General features: G+C 46.8%; 1 protein-coding gene across 2 annotated transcripts in view; it reads right to left on the bottom strand.

Annotated features, from left to right (window-relative positions):
* PRRX1 (paired related homeobox 1) overlaps positions 1–15,195 on the bottom strand; it is a 70,715-nt gene extending 55,520 nt beyond the window's left edge. The window contains exon 1 of one of the 2 annotated variants that reach the window (XM_040986786.1): positions 14,819–15,195. In XM_040986786.1, the coding sequence (XP_040842720.1) occupies positions 14,819–15,059 (241 nt within the window). In that variant the 5' untranslated portion in view covers positions 15,060–15,195. The remainder of the gene's footprint in view (positions 1–14,818) is intronic. The other variant, XM_040986787.1, reaches the window with a different exon arrangement.
* Positions 15,196–17,120: the final 1,925 nt, after the last annotated feature.

The raw sequence follows: 17,120 nt of genomic DNA, 5'->3' as shown, positions 1-17,120 counted from the left end.
TTTCTGGTAAAAGGGGTCCATTAAAACATGGTTTTATAATACCATACATACATACAGAAGGCAAGTAAACAAAAAGTGTAAAATATCGGGGGAAATTTTCTTTATAAACCATCTAAAAATAAGGAAGTATCTTGAAAGAAAAGAAAATACTGGGTCCATTGTGGTGGCATAGCCAGCCAGTCCTCTGCCTGTGGCACTGGCATTTCAATCTAGGCACTAGTTCATGTCCCAGCTGTTCTACTTTCAATCAGGCTCCCTACCTGTGTTCACTGAAGGCAGCAGAGGATGGCCCAAGACCCTAGGCCCTGCACCCATGTGAGGGACCTGGAAGAAACTCCTGACTCCCAGCTTCAAATCAGCCCAGCTCTGGACATTGCAACCATTTGGGGGGAGTGGACCAAAGAATGGAGAATCTCTCTATCTCACCTTCTCTGTCTCTAACTTTGACTTTCAAGTAAAATTGGCAAACCCTAAAAGAGAGAGAGAAAAGATATGAAGTCAGTTAATGAAATTTCCAATCTATGCACATGATCATCTGAAACTGTACCCATTCTTAAGCCTACATTGCGATGATTTGTATCCTCGTAGTACGTAGGTTATACCTAGAAAATCTGCCGAGATAGGATCATTCATGTAGAAGTTGTGAGAAAGGGGTCACCTGAAGTTGCTCTTAGAATTTTACACACATCGCCCCCCCCCACACACACACGTACATGCACAGTTCTATCCTTTTGTTTGCCTTGGTTTCATGCAGAGTTCAACACAGAGCCTTGGGTGTGATGGATGTGTTTCTGTTCCTCCCCCGTTTCTTCAAAAATCGTTTATTCAGTAAATTTTGCTAAGCTCCCTAGGATATGAAAAGCACACTGTCAAGTGCTCCAAAGCATAAAACTGAGCCTGACGCAGTAGCCTAGTGGCTAAAACCTCGCCTTGCATCTGCCTGGATCCCCTATGGGTGCCAGTTCATGTCTTGGCAAGCCCCACTTCCCATCCAGCTCCCTACTTGTGGCCTGGGAAAGCAGTCGAGGACGGCCCCAAAGCCTTGGGACCCTGCACCTGTGTGGGAGACCCGGAGGAGGCTCCTGGATCCTGGTTTGGGATTGGCTCAGCTCTGGCAATTGCAGCTACTTGGGGAGTGAAACCAGTGGATGGAAGACCTTTCTTTCTGTAAATCTACCTTTCCAATAAAAACAAATAAATCTTAAAAAAAAAAAAAGAAAAGAAAAGAAGCACAAGACTTCTGCATCTGCATATGGATTTTCTGAGCTGTCTGTTTGATGGAAGAGAGAAGAGTGATTCCTAAGAAGAGTTAAATGCCAACGGGACACTCAAACTGCGGTGAGGGTCGTAAGGCAATGCAGTCAGTGCCTGTATTCCATACAAGTTACATATCAAGGTTCACTGCACATGAAAGTCATGTGCAGTATTGGAATGCGGTGTTTGGGAGATTCTGATTCACAGGGTATGAGTGGGGTCCTGGAATCCACATTTTTAGACACTTCCGTTCATTTTGACAAAAATGATCCTGGCAACACGGGGAAGGCAGAGAAGATCAGAGTACGCGCATGTTACCGAGCGAACCGATGACCTGTTGTTCCTCGTTCCGCCTTTCCTTGAAATCCCTCCCAAGGAACTGCGAATGGGAGGGATAGCAAAGAGAGCAACCAAGAAAGCGACGATCAGAAGAAGGTTTTCAGGGACCAGGCAGGGCTCTACTCTCCTAAGGACAATCCCCCAGCTATCTAAGTCTCCAACTCCACATAGTAGGCTAAAGCCTAAACAGCAGCTTTAGCAAACACACATACGCACTTCTCCCCAAGTCATCCCACTTATTCCCAACGGAGCTCAACTCCTAATCTTTGCCTAGCATCTCTTAGCGCTTTGAAGAGGTGATCTGTGTCTCTCTTATCTAAGGCACGTGATAAGCAGCTTCTTTCCTTAAACCACTAGCATGGTAGCTTCATGATTTAAGTGTTGTCGGAATATCTCACCCGTGGCAACCGGGTTTTATTCTCATAGCTGTTAGTCATGCTGACCTGTCACCCAAGCGTGCCAGGGAAACTTAATTGCTAATTGCTTCTCAACACAGAAACAGTCCTAGGTGCTGTATGCAGTCTGTATGTCTCCCAGGCTTTTCAGATTTCACTTGGATGTCTAGGAAAAGATGTCACACGTGAAACCAAGACCGGAATGTTTGCTTTGCTAAACTGACTAGGAGATCTAAGTGGCAAAAGAGTGGTAACTACCTATGATAGGTAACATGGTATTATTTAAGTGCCAAAAAAAAAGAAGTAAGTAAGCCAAAGGGCAATCTCATGGAGTACTAAGATATTGCTAGGTTAGAACTAAAATATTAAAGAGGGAAATGAGCACGACTGGTCTCACAGAAGCTGGCTGTGTAAAGTTGGGGATAGATAACCGTGTTCTAAGCATGTATCACATGAGCGTGATGATGTTTAGAAGGGAAGTTGAAGGAAAAGAACTGTCTTCTACACCCCGTGAAGTCCACAGTTACGGATGAAGTGAGCGGAAATGGGAATGAAGGATGTACAAGATCAAGGCATGCTACATGAAAGGGTATCCCAAAGGGCACGGCCGTGATCAGGAAGTCCTCAGCCCAACCCCTAGCTCTGGTACACATTCATGCTTGGGGCTCTTGAGGACCATTCAAAGTCAGGTGGCATGAGTTTCTAACGGTAGGTAAAAAAGAATGGATACCTGCTTAGTCCCTCAACAGATAACATGACACAATGAATGAGGCTGTTGCAGTATAAGAATAGTCCTACACATAGGAGCATCGAATGGATGAGGGCGTTAATTAATGAGCCACCTGCAATACACATTCAAGCCTGGAATAAATGATGCTTGTGGTGAAGTTGCAGAATGGGAAAAGAGAAAGTATTTGTTTGTGGCAGGTTCTGGGCATTTTGCTAATAGTATTTCATTATTCCAAACAATAAACCCGTGTGCTAGACATCCATGCACAATTCCACACAGGAGAAGATTGAGATCCAGGAACTTGTCTGAATTCAATAAGCGAGTAAATGGTGGACCCATAACTTCATACAGGATTCTCTGAATCCAGAGTGAAAAACAAGGAAACGCCCAATCCCCTTAAATCTGAATTAAAGCTGCCTCATGCTTTGAGAATTCGATATAAGCTTATGGAAATGCATTCTTACTTTTTTTAACCTTTTTTTTTTACCTTTATTTGATATAACCTATCAAGTATCAATTAGAAACTTTTTCATTTGATTGCTTATGATAGTGTCTGTACTTACAACTCTAAATTTCTGAAACATTTCTTTACAGATCCAATTTTCTGTTGGCCACCAGCATAGCCACAGAAAAGGACTGTACAGAAGCCAACATAAACTTTATAATAAAGACTACAGATGAGAGGAACTTAAAGGTTGGTACGACAGCGATGTGTTAGGAAGTAGCCCATTAGACTGCTCATGGCTGACTCAGTATGGTTTCATCCAACAAGAATGCATCCCAAAAACATGTGGTCGACACCAAAACATGGAGGAAGATGATTGAAAAAATAGCATCAGAGCAAGATTTGACTCATTTCATAATATCCTACTAAAAATGAAGATAATAATGCCAGACCTACCTGGTTCCTAGAATTGGCTCTGTCAAACACAATGCAATATAAATATAGTTCTAAGTGTTTGGGAAGTAATCTTAGAATTTATCTTTTGCATAGTAATGACTTTGTCACTTCATGACAAAGTAAGTTATCTATTTATGCGAATTACCTGGGGAAAATGCTCAAAGAGCTAACAATTTGGGTATATTCATACAGCTAAAATCATGATGGTTTCAAGCGTAACAGAATATGGATTGGATTCTCCAGCTATTCAGTATAGCTGGGACTCACTAAATGAGAAAATCCGAAAGAGTTCAGAAACCAGTCCTCAGCACCCTAAGAAAAGGGAATGTATGGACAGGGAGGAAACGGGAACAGAGAACTATGGATTCCGAGAGCGAGTCATCCACGCTGGTGAAGCCATCACACCGGGCCAGGCTCCCTTTCCTGCCCCCAGGGAAGTTAAGAACAGGTTCTTCTAGGCAAACGTGCAGCTACATTACTTTCTGTTTCTGTCGTCAGGAGGGATCCAGTCTTTGAAATACGTCTAGTGAAACTGCAGATTTCAGTCCTATGATTAATGAAGTAAATTACGTTTTATTTCTTAAATGTGTTGAGGATTCATCCTGTGGTCTTCCACCAATCCCGAGGATTAGAGCTGCTGAGCAGCACATCTGGTTAGAGGCAACGAGCTCTCTGGGTGGTTCTCCCGCTGCTCCCCGAGCCACAGCCAAAGCGCGCAAACTCGAGAAACTCTTCTTGAGCAAGAATGATGTTTGATTCCCAAAAAAACAGTGATTAAACTTCCTGTTATTTCCTTTCTCATGAGGAAAATTAAGATACCATTAATTCACCATTTTCAAATACTTTCCCTGAATAAAATACTATATTTGTCGGGCAGGTTTTTGATATCAGCTTGCCAACGGATGATATTTAGATAGATATCATCGTAATGTACTTTTTCTGTAATTATCACTTCAAGTAAAAGCTTGATGGATAAACGCATACTCTTTCATTTTTTTTAGATGAGTGCTTCTTCTGGCAAAACACACTATAGTATTCTGTATTCTGACATCCTTAGCCTATTTGTTCATTATTCTTTAATTATAGAGGAATAAATGTTTCCTTTTTTCTATAAAAATAATTTTGAGTATTAAGACTTCTAACAAAGAAAATCCAAGGATTAACAATAATAGAGAATTTTCAGTTTCCTTCAAGATTTTCTCCCCCAATTGTCTTGTGAGTTCTCCAAGCAGTAGTTTTCTTAATGTGATCTGGGAATGTCCCTTAGGTATCGTGCAGGGTTTTCCAATTCCAGGAGGCATGCGCTCCTGGCTAGGGAAGAGTCCCAGCTAGAACAAGCAAAAGGGAAAAAGAAAGTGTTTACTCTGAAGGACTTGTCTGCTAGAAATGTATTCCATTGGAATTGGAACTTGAGCAAGTTGAGAAGCGACCATCTTGCCGCAGCTCTCATACCCCTCTGGGAGCTTTTGTTGTTTGCATGTTTGTTTGTTTAAATTTTTTGATGAGAGCAAGTGGGTTCATGTTTACGTTATTTCTCCACCAAGGGGAAACATGATCTTTGAAAAATGAAATGAAAAATTCTTCCGTTGATTAAAGAGAGCTCAGCAATCAAGAAGGTTAATAAAATGCAACCCAAAGTTGTGCAAAATAAATAAAAAGAAAGTATTTTAACACCAAAATAGTAACTATATGTGTCCCGCAGTGGTGATCTGTGGTGAATTTACTTGCTTATCTGAATTAACATAAAATAATGTGTTTTTTAAAATTAAGTGTGTATCCCATTTTTGTATCACTCTTAAAATTTAAAACCGACTTGCAGCTAGAGATTGCAAAACCTCTAGGATCACAACTGCACAGAAACAAATCAATCTCTTTAGCTGCTAACCACAGCTACACTGTAGAACACAATCCCCTGAAGTTTTTATCTTTAAAACAGCTCAAATTAAAGTAGCCATCATAAACTATTAGAAAGCAAGTAACCAGTATTGCGGAGGCATGGCTATTTCTAGAGGAAGCAGAGGGCAGGATTTTTTTGTGTCATGGGATTAAGCATCAGAAAGATTTGACATAGAGGTGTGATAGAATCAGAATACTAGAAGTTAGCATAGGTGGGTTGGCAAAACAGACAGGAAGCAAGGACATTCAGGTAAGGGTAGGAAGTCACGGAAACAGAAATAAGCCCAAAGTACCTACAGCAACAAGGCAGTCTAACTACCTCAGGAAAGAAAAGGAGAAAAACAACTGCCACCTGCACTTGCAGGTGAGATCAGCCAGCCTGCTGGAGCAGGAAAGAAACTATTTTTTTAAAGGATGAATATTTCCATCTTAATGCATAAAATGAAAAAAATAATTAAAACATCTAGGAAGGAGAAAGGGGAAGAGCTTTGATTTCTAAGTACATTTGTAGAAAGGACTAGCATCCTTATTCAGTCATTCAACAAGTGTACTCTGAGGCTTTACAGTCTCTACTCATATTTATTACCTGCATATAAAGCAGGAAAAGCACAGATGCACGAGCGACTCGCAGATTACTCGAGTGGCCTCGCAATGCAACTGACAGGCTGACATAGACAGAGGCAAGCGAGTTTAGAAGATTAACTTGTAGAGAGAAAGACAAAGACGATTCTGATATTAGTTTGCACACCCACCTGTTGTCATACCAAAGACCAAGGAACGCTACAGGACAATCACCTGGAGAGAACCAAACTCACTAGTTCCCTCCATATGGTTGCTGCAGTTGAAGTACTTTTGTGGCATTCAAATGGAAATGCCCAAGAGATGTCTGTCAATATGGGTCTGTGGTGCCAAGAGAGGGCCTTGGAGCTACAAGCCGAGAGTCATGCATCTAGAGAGGATTACCGAAGGCATACCTCCTAGGCAAAGAATATAAAACTGGAAAGAAAGGCTCAAGTGTCCACTGCTATGCTAGATAAGAAAGGCACTCAACTAAACACAGGGAGCTCATCCTATCTGGTAATAAGCAGTGACCACACACAGGCAACAGTTGGGCAGCTGGCCTAGTAAATAGATGATTGCTGTAATCCAAAGCAGCACCTAGGAATGGAGCCCTTGTAAAACACAGAAAGTAACAACACGCAGAATGATTTAATGGTCCTCGCCATCTAAATTCACAGTGATCTATGAACATCTCCATGAAAAAGCCTTGGATTTAATACATATTTCCACTGGAACTTATCATTCCATAGACGTATGAGTTACTTGAGAAATTCTAACTGGAATATTAAACATGAATTATCAGACAGGAAAAGATATAGGTAGATCCCTGGCATATTGCAAATGCTGAGCTTAGCAGCCTTCTCATTTTTGGGGTTGTTCTGAAAACAGCATTGAAAGTGCTCGTGTGACCTATGGGCACTCAGATTTGGAGCAGACTGCATCAGCAAAAAGGGGTGCAGAGAAAACCTGGATGTGACACAAAGACTGGAGGCTGGAACGCTGATCCCTCATCACCCCCCAGCCCAAGCTGATTGTACTAAGCCCTTGCACATGAGCACTGAATCCATGTAAAAATGACTTGGAAATTAGAATAATTCTCTGTATTTTTCTGAAGTGCTGGCTAGGTCTGATACTTTGCCCACAGTCAAACTGATTGAACTTCGCACACCCTGGCTCAAATTGTGATTGAGTTGGGGCCCTAGGCCTTCAAACTGTGTATCTGAAGACTCTTTGAAGAGGTTCGGCCTCCTGATCTATATTTGGAACTCTGGAAGGGCACCATTTGTTTTGCTAGTTATTTATAACCACAGCACCTTCCAGCACCATGAGGTCCTTTAAAATATGACATGACATGACAGATGATGAGAAATTACTTGCACGAAGTGAATGTTCTTATTCTCAAACGCTTGTGGGAAAGCGATTTCGCTCACAGTTCTGGTTTCAGGCTAGTGAAGCGCCCCAGCTCAGGATATCTTGGAAGGTATACATTCATTGCCCTCTATGCTGAGAGGATTTACTCATTCAGCCATTTCTTTCTCCTAATGTTGCCAATGTCTTGTCCAACATCAGATAGGAAGAGAAGCAGAAAAAAACCCGAAATGTACAGGGAAGGTTAAAAAGTTATTCTCCCGTGGCCTGTTAGCCTTGTGAATCTCAATGGATAAACGGAACATCAGTGAAGCCCAGGAGTCCAATGTGGAGACCGCATGTGATATGCAGTGCCCACTTTGCAGGCACACACACAAACCTTGGGGCAGTTATGGTTCTTGTAGAGCAACAAGATTATCCCAATCCTGGGCCAACCTCCTGCAGCCAGCTTTTACGGTCTATGAGAAGGCTGCAGGTACCGTGGGGATTTCTGTTTTAGTTTCATAGCATTTCACTAAAACAAGCCAGGTCTCCCTCTCTCAAAACCATTCCTCTCTTTTGAAATATCTCCAGTTCCTTTGCAGAAAACGCACAATCACCTCCACAACACAAATTCTCTCCTACCTTGTGGAAATCCAGGCATTCATTCCAGCACCCTCAACCCCACCACCACCAAAGGACTTCAGATCTCTCCTACCTGGTGGAAATCCAGGCATTCATTCCAACACCCTCAACCCCACCACCACCAAACAACTTCAGATCTATAATCACACTCCCTCCTGACTCTCCCCCGTCACCCTGGAATCTTGACCACCCTCATTTCAAAGGGAGAGACAAGACAGTGCTCACCAGACACCTCCCTTCAACTGCATCTGCGTAATGTATATTCACATGGTCCCCAGAAGGGCTTCACACTATTGATATTCCCCATGTTTTGCTACTTGTCCAAATCATCCTTCCACCTGTCTATCTTTTACCTGCTCGAGTCCAAGAATGTTTAAAGGCAGGGCAGACCTGGACCCCAGACTGAAGGAACGCACCCCCTCTTTTGTTGAGAGAAGACACAGAGGAGCGGGTGTGGCTCAGCTCATTGGCACAATCCATCCCACAGGAAGCTGCGCCGCAGCGTCCTGCCCACTCTGGGAAAGGTCAAACAAGAGTGGAGGTAAGGTGGGGTGTTGGTTGGTATCTTCCTCCAGGTGCACACAAACACCAGGAAAGCCAACAGCACAGTGGGCTCTGTGTTGAGGATAAAATTCCTAAGTGAATTAATAGTTCCTCAATCTACAGCGTCACAGGCTCCCATCTCTTTCCATTACAAAGGTGATATTTGAAAAACAAAAAGAAAAAAAAAAAAAGCTCCATTTCTTTATTACAGTTCATTCATTTGCAAATACCAACCTGAAAACAAACAGGCTAGAAAAGCAGGATCCCTCCTTGTCTGTTTCTTAACTCGGACGTCGGGGCTTCAAATTAATAGGTGAGTTTCAAATTTGTTCTTCACTTGGGCTGAGCGTGATGGAATCAATAGTGGTTAAAACAAGCCCCCAAATTCTTAGGCATTAGGGTTTTCTCATTACTTGATAGCGCAAAAGGGCTGAGGCATGGTACTCCACGATTAAAATCCGATCACGGCTCATATCTATTTGAGAACCCCAGGACGGCAGAATCCTGAAGACTCTGGTTGTCCTTAACGCTGTCTGAGAGATCAGTTCTTCCTGTGATTGATTTCCTCTCACACTGACTCGACTGTCGACTGTCGTGCATAAAATGTCCTTAACCAATCAGCCTCTATTTGTATCTTTATTACACCTAGAGCGCCTCTCGCCGCTGTAATCAGCTTCCCAGATTTTTTTTTTTTTCCAATTAGGCAAAGTGGTTCCAGGACAAGTGACATGCAGTGTTGTTAAAGTCTGAAATTTAAACTGGATCGCTCAGAGTTGCCTTTAAGTGCTTTCTTAGGGATGCCACGCTACATCAGACAGGTGATGCTAAGAGGACTTAGGCCCCGTAGGAGATGTCTTACTCAAGCATGCCCGCAGGTCAAAACACACTTGCTGAGCCCCGAAACACCGTCCTCCTTTACTTTTCCCACAATGCAGCTCCGAGGTCACTGATTTAAAAGGAAACGGTACTGAGAGAGAAGGGTGATGTGCCAGTCTGATATTATTACAGTGTGCAATTGTCGGCTTTTTAATGAAGTGCTGCTAGTCAGTTCACAGGGCGGTTGAGAACATGCACATCCTTTCCATCTTGTTGGGGGAAATGCTCCTGGGTGCCAGCGGACTGGTGATTCAGCCCACACCAAAGTAGCCCAACAATGCAACACCAAATTGGATTCACTGCTCTGCAGTCACAGGTACTTCTGTAAATGTTTGGGTGCTAAATAAGGGAGCTGATCTCTTAGCCAAATATTTTTTGTAAATGCCTGCTTCTAGCTCCAAGGAAGACGCTGGGGAAGGGGGCTGTTGATTGAATTTATTAGGAGTTGGATAGAGGGTGCTGTGGACCTGCAGTTAAAATCTTCTAGAAAATGAGAGATACATTATGCTTTAAAAAAAAAAAAAAAAGGAAAAAAATCTTTTCTACCCTGCAAGAAGATGCAAGCACGAGACAAGCCTTAAGATCTCCACGCTCACCTAATCTTTTTTAAAAAAAAAATCATTCTCCATCATTGAAGAAAACATTTTTTAAAAATTCCCGGAGCAGTTGAAAATGGGCACCTTTCTCAACTGGAGGCATGCAGAAACAATTGCAAAAGCTGGCTATCCGAGGCCCAGCCCAACTGACAAAGGGACCGTTCTTCAGGAGCTAGGGCATCCAGAGGTGGCAAGCATGCCCTGCCACGGGGAAGCAGCTAAAACAAGGTGCAGGAGAACAGTAAAAGAACCACGCCTTTTAAAATAAACAATCAACTAAGGCCTCTCTCTTGAAAAAGCCCTGCTGGGGGCTGTGGCATCCACAGCTCAAACTCGGCAAACGGAAAGCCATTGCTACTTTCAATGGGGCATTTCCCTCCCCACCCCCGCACAGAATCAGAGCAGAGTGACATCTTGCTGGAGACGTTTTTTTTTTTTTTCACTTGCATGGTAAAATATCAAATGATGCCTCCGGCAAGCGAAGGGAACTAAAGGTACCAGTATGAGCGCCGCGGTCCCGGGCACCCGGGTGCTGCTGATCCCAGCGCTTCGGGCTGAGGTCGTGGATCCAATCGCAGAGCCGCGCCGCCTCTGAGACGCGTAAGGGTCTTGGAAAGAGTTTGATCTGTGAAATGCAGGGTTCCTTTGGAGTCTCTGGAAGCACAGGCAGCCTAGATCCTCTAAAGGGTCCGCCTCCCTAACTCTTCAAATTCTAGGTCGTGCTTTTCACCGCACAGCCAACAAAAGTCACAGGATTGTCAAGTTTCCTCCATGCATTTAAGAGGAGGCCACCCACGCGTGGAAAATACACAGGAATCAGCGGTTCTTCTCTGGCGGGGACCTTCAGCTTTGAAGACTCAGCGACAACCCTTGATACTGGATTTCAAACTCCCACCTCCTCGTAGAGAGGAAATGTTTCAGGCTGCCATTTAAACGAATATTATTGTTTGCCTCCCCTTCCAGAATCTAGATCATTGAGGCCCAAATTCCAATCTGAGTCCCAGGATGGTGCCGCTAAGACAATCTCTGAGTCAACACTGAGACTTTAGGGGGACTAACACCCTGTTGCGGATTCCGATCGGGAGCGCCCTAGTAAAAGTTCTCCCTCCCTTGGGGCGTCTTTGGCGAAGAGGATTTGGTAGAACCGGGCCCGCAATACCGTGGCTCTCGGAAAGAGGTGGTGAATCGGAATCCCTCGCAACCGGTTTACACCTCTAGCTTACGTGACAAATCGATCTCCCCGCCGCTGTTGAGTTTATGCATCCCGCCGAAGCCCGGGCCCAGCTGCACCCGGTGCGCACTTAGCGCGGACTTGTGACTCTGCGTGTGCGCGCGCGTGTCTAATTGACGTTCCGTCTACCTTTTTATGACTACATGTGTTTCCAACAAAAGGTCTAATAAGGACAATCTGGTTCCACTAATTTAGAGGTTGGGAATGTGCATGGCAGACTATTTTTTTTTTAAAAAGAGTTTTCAGAAGTTCAGATTAAGAAATGACAGCCGATCTGCCTGTTTTTATGACTTGCCGCTCTATCCCCACCCTGACTCTCTCCAGCCAGCACCACACTCTTCACACTCCGCACTCCTTCAGTAGCTGCTGGGTGCCTTACAGTGTTAGTGAATCATTTCTTTAAACTCTGTTGAGTTTGAGAACTTCACCGATGTGCGACAATGAATACAAGTGGGAAACAAACACACTAGGCAGATCAAAGTGGAGTGACCATGCAACAAGGGAGCAGGCAGGATGGCGGAGCAGGGGAGGCCAGCGGGCTGCCCTCATTTGGGACCTACCTAGTTCGTCTCTACTACACTCAGCCTGCGTTGCAATGGAGTGTTTTTGCAAAATTAAAACGCTCTTCTAGAAGCTGTAGTATTCTAACTTTGCTGCCTTCTGCTAAAGCTAGAAAGGATAAGGTGATTGAAGTCCTCCACGAGTATCAGGATCAAAGGCATCTTCGTGACATTTTAACTCTCGGAAAAGAGAGCTCCCATCAGTGGATTCCCAGGAGCTTGGGCGCCTGTGGTGACCTCCTTATGTCCTTCTAGCCAGGATCCCTGCTTCCCCGACTCCCCACCTGTCTACCACAGGCTGCAGGTTCTGCAGTCTCCAGCGATTTTCACAGCTTCCTCCATAACTCCCTGAGAACCCAAGAATTTAGGTGGAGGGTCCCTTAGAGACTTGCTCTCACAGGGCTCTCTCAGACCACGGTGTTGCTCTTGCTGGAAAGGGATGGAGCAGGTTGAGAAAATGCTGCTCCCAAAAGCAACACATTATTTGAATGGGCCTCCTGGACCATTCTGGGAAGCAAGGCCTAAAAAGTGTGTTTGTGCCAGTGGGTGAATAGGTCCGGGGATGCTGGTCAGCGTTCCCCAGCCTCAGGTGCTGCTGTGTCCATCCCTCTGTACGGAGCAGTCTCCTCCGGAACCTGTCAAATGACATCCTTTTACCGGTCTCTGCTCCCTGCCTGGCCCCTGAGCCTGTTTTGGGCACGGTGCTCTCCGCACAAGTACTGCTCCACCGAATGCAAACGTGGGCTGGCGCATCACCGGCACATTTTCTCGGAATCCCAGTATGTTGTCTTGGGACGCAGGGTCCCCAGCGCTGATGGCATTGCTGACCTTATTCTCAAGCGCCCCAGTGGACACATGTGCAAGGCCCGGCCTCTGAGGCAACAGGCCCAAAGCTCATAGGCTAGTCCCTGCTGGTCTCCCAGCCTCCGCAGTTCATCTCCTGTCTGCACGGAGAAGCTCCGAGGTCAGTTCCCTCAGCCTTGCCTAGTTGTGTACCTATAACAAAGCCACGACAAATCACAAAACCTGAGCTCTCTGTGTCTTCACATGGGACCGAAAAACGAGTCCTGTCCTCACGGCTCCAGGGTCTGCCGCCTCACAAGAGGTTGCTGAAGCCACGGGCCTTACCCCTGATTTTTCTGGCCTCCTGCTGGACCAAGGCCTGGGAACAAAGCAATATGGAATCAGTTCTACCCTGTCTTCCACGCAGCAATGTCTTCCGTGGCACTGAATTCTGCTGTGGCCCAAGCCTCCACGTCTCCAAATAATGATAAACACTATGATATAGGAATTAGTCGTGGCAAAACGAGAAAGGCAAAATGTATAAGACCTCAGGTCGCGGAGGCTTTTAATACTGTTTTCTCCGTGATTCGAATGTTTTGTATTTTCTTTAACAAGACATAAAAAAGCATAATTATGTCACCCTGCCATCAGACCTAAAATGCGTAGCAAACCCCAAATGCACGATGCTGCCTAGTAGCAGAAGCTAACACATACAGCCTCTGGCTGTATGTGCCTTACCTAACAGCTGGGGATATGGAATTCCTGTTTGCCTGCTCACTCTAGGGAAAGATCAGATCTTCCCAGAAAGTCCTGTTCGCCCTCTGCACTTGTAAGTAAATTGGTCCCCCAGTCACTCTTGGCTAAAAGCACCCAAGTGTGTACAGCCTGGACTTGCGGAAAAAGAGGCAAGGGGCATCCGCAGCCCCCCAGACTCCTCTCATTTCGCTGCTTTTCCAGCTGTTCCTGAGTCCCACTGGCTTTGTGAGCCTTTTTTTTTTTCCTTTCTTTCTTTTAAGAGTCTGTGGTAGCCAGGTTCTCTGTGTCCACATGTTCCAAATTGGAAGACAAAACACTAACTGAGAAATAAGGAGGTGGAAAACATTTAAGTTCCGATTGCTGCAAACTGGAGAAGAGGAAGGAGTACCTGTGTGTGTCGGGTGCCTTGTCACCGGGGATAAGCACAGTGACAGGTCTACGAAGAACGCGAAGAAGCAGGGATACACCTGCGTAGTCGCGTTTTCCAGGCAGGGTTAACAAGGCTCGATCGTCACGGGGTAGATAAAGTTAGAGAAAGAAGCCCGTGGTGAGGAACTTTTCTGGAGATTAGCAATCAACAGGATCAGCTCTGAGTAAGTGAAACTGTCCCCAGAAATGCAAACAGCGAGTCCCTGCTAGCTACTTTTCCCGGCGCGGTATTGGTGCGGGGCTGGATCTCCCGTTTCAGCACTTACAGGAACAGTCCCTTTGCTTCTTCCTAAATCAGCAGACTTTTGACTCTGCCCTAAAACCCAGTCGCAGGTGGTAGCCACAGCAGGGTGCAGACAGCCGGTCTGGCAGCTGGGACAGGACGTTCCTTGCGATCTGAGGAGCGAGCCGGCCTTCTGGGAGCGCTGCTGGATGCGCAGCCCCAGCAGCAGCGCGGGTCCCGCTAGCCTCGCGCGGCGCCCTCCCACAAGTCCGCGTGTGTAAGCTATCCGAGTGAGCTAAGCCCCTCCGCACCGACTGAAGACCTCGAACCCGCTCGCTACGTTCCCGAGCTCAGCTGGCTTCCCAGATCGCGGCGCCGCAGAACCCTCTTTGCCAACCCCGCCTGCGTGATGCCCGAGAACGGGGCACCGCCTGGGCAGTTTTTGGCGAGAGTGCGCGGAGCGCGGCGTTTGGGTCTCCGAGCGCAGAACTCAGAAGAGTCCTCTGGTCTCCGTGCCTGTCCGTCTCCAACATCCACCTCCTCCGTACCCTCAGCAGAGCCCTCCTTTACTCAACTCTTCCCCTTTATCTGCGACCGGCCCTTTCCTCTAGGGTTGCCAGCACCTCTCCTGGTCCGTCCACCGACCCATCATCCCTGTTTCTCCCTGGGCTCCGGAGGGCTCTTGCCGCCCTGCTCGGACCTCCTCCCACTGTCCCCGGGCACACACCCCGCGGGCATGCGCCCCTCACTCACTGTCCTGCTGTGGTGTGTCGCTGCCGCTGGTGAGTCCCGGCGATTCCAGCAGGCTCCGGCCCGCTTCGCCCACGCTTTCGTCCGCCTGTGCCGCCACCATGTCCCCGGCTTCCTCCAGGTCGAGCAGGTGACTGACGGAGAAGTTCTTTTTCGCCTGCAGACTGTCGAGGTGGCCGGGGCTGTCCAAGCGGCCGCCCAGCGCCGGTTGTCGCTCCAGAACGTGCCCGTAGCTGGAGGTCATGGTCTCCCCCTCCAATCCCACCCACCCCCCTCTTCCCCTTCGAATCAACACCAAACGCAGTGGGCGCGAGGGGGGAGAGGAGCTGAGTAGGGATGAAAGAGGGGGAGTGGAGAGAGAGAGGAGAGAGAGAGAGAGAGAGAGAGAGAGAGAGAGAAAGGAAAAGGGAGGGAAGGGAGGAAGGCCAAAAAAAAAAAAAAAGTGGAAAAGAGGGCGGGGAGGGGGTCCTCTTCACAGCAGAGCGGTCTACACCGGCAGCCTTGGGCGGCCTCCGTTGCCTTCCCGGGGCCAAGTCCGGCACGGTCCAAAGAGATAATCCACACCAAAAAATAAAAGAAGTCACCCTGTGTTCAAGTCAGGAGGGGGAAAATTCCCTTCCAACTCTCCAAAAGCGTCCACACGCACGCTCTAAAAATAATGAGAGAGAGAGAGAGAGAGAGAGAGAGAGAGAGAGAGAGAGAGAAGAAAGGGGAGGCCAGCCGGGCGGGGGAGTTAGGCAAACAGAAGAAGAGAGAAGACGGGGTGGGAGAGAAAAATCAAAGTGATTTTTTTTTCTTTAAAAAAAAAAAAGGTTAAAAAAGTTATTCCCAGGCAAGAGTTCAAGCACCAACAGAAGAAGGCTTGTTCCAGCTTTAAAACATCTTCAAGAAAACGTGTTCCCCTCTCTGCACTCCTGTGGATTCTCAGGAGTGACTAAAGTTTCAGGAGGAGACGGTGATGTCTTGCAGATGTATTGGAGAGCAGAATTCTCACTGTACTTTTCATAAGGAGCAAAAGAAAAAAAAATTGAAAAATAAAAAAAAAACAACCCGAGGGCTTCAGGAGTCCGAAGGAGGGTGGTGGCGGCTCCCCCCTTTCCCTTCTCGTCTCCCCCTCTTCTTGCAGAGCTCCTTTCCCCCCTCTCAGTTGGATCAAGAAGCTCTCTGGCACTTCAAAAGGCACAAACTGGCATGCAGAGGAGGCTTTGTAGGGAATACAAGAAAATTGGAGACCCCTGGGAGGGCAGATCTCCACTTAATAGGAGCCTGTAATTACGTGGTAAAGCCTTTGTGCCCAGCCTGACGTTTTACAGACCCGCTTTCTCCATCACAGTCTCCTTTTTCCTTCTTTCCCTCCGACCAAAAAGCAGTCTGATTAAGAAAGCCCCCTCTGCCAACATCAGAGCCTGAGAGAAAGAGAGAGGGAGGGAGCAAGAGAAGGGAGTGAGGGAGGAGGGAAGGCCATGGGAGGGAGGGAGGGAAAAAAGGAGGAAGGAGGAGGGAGGGAGGGAGGGAGGAGAGGAGAGAACCCCTTTGGATGTTAAAGTCAAGGTCTAATGATCATTTCCCTGCAAAAAAGTATCACCCGGCAGAGAATGCTAACTGGAAACCTACGGTCACTTCAAGATGGGCTGATTATTTTGTTTCAGCATCAACTCCTCCAGATTTGTTTAAGATCCTGTTGGAAAATCTCATTTGCATGTTTTGATAACAGCCAGGGGAAAACTTGTTGGAAAAAATCCACAGCTATCCCAATCAAAGTTTCTCTCCCCCTGCCCCCCCCCCTTCCAAGTTTCTTGCTGTTCTGGCAGTTTTGGAGACGGGTGGGGGCAGTGCTGCGAGCGTCCAGAGAGAGAATGAGCCAGAGAGCCGACGGACGAAAGCTACGTTTGGCTCCGGAGAACCAGCCTATTAAATAATGTGATAAAAGAACGAGGGCTAGGCTAATGGCAGCCTCTCCCACGGTTCTGCCGCGTTGGGGAGATCTGGAAGGCACCGAATCGATCGAGGTTTCCCAGACTCGAGGAATCCCCGAGCAGCAGCAGACGAAAATTTACATAGTATTAAGCGGGTGCAAAGGAACACCGGGAGTGTATCGTAGTGGTCCCCTGATTACCTCTGCCAACTTTCTTTGGTACGGCCCAGGTCGCTGTCCCAGGCGAGGACACTACGCCCGGAGGGTCTGCAGCCCAGACACGGGGCGGCGGCGGGGAGCTCGCGGATCCAGCGGGGTGTGGTCAGTCGTTCGGAGGCGTGCAGGGGCAGAAGAACTGCACCCCCCAACACACACACACACACACCATTT

This window comes from Ochotona curzoniae, unplaced genomic scaffold (assembly GCF_017591425.1).
Source record: "Ochotona curzoniae isolate NIBS_2020 unplaced genomic scaffold, NIBS_Ocur_1.0 contig_4558, whole genome shotgun sequence".
Lineage (NCBI taxonomy): Eukaryota > Metazoa > Chordata > Mammalia > Lagomorpha > Ochotonidae > Ochotona > Ochotona curzoniae.
Note: the sequence above shows the minus strand (reverse complement) of the source record. Positions and strands in the feature narration are given on the sequence as shown.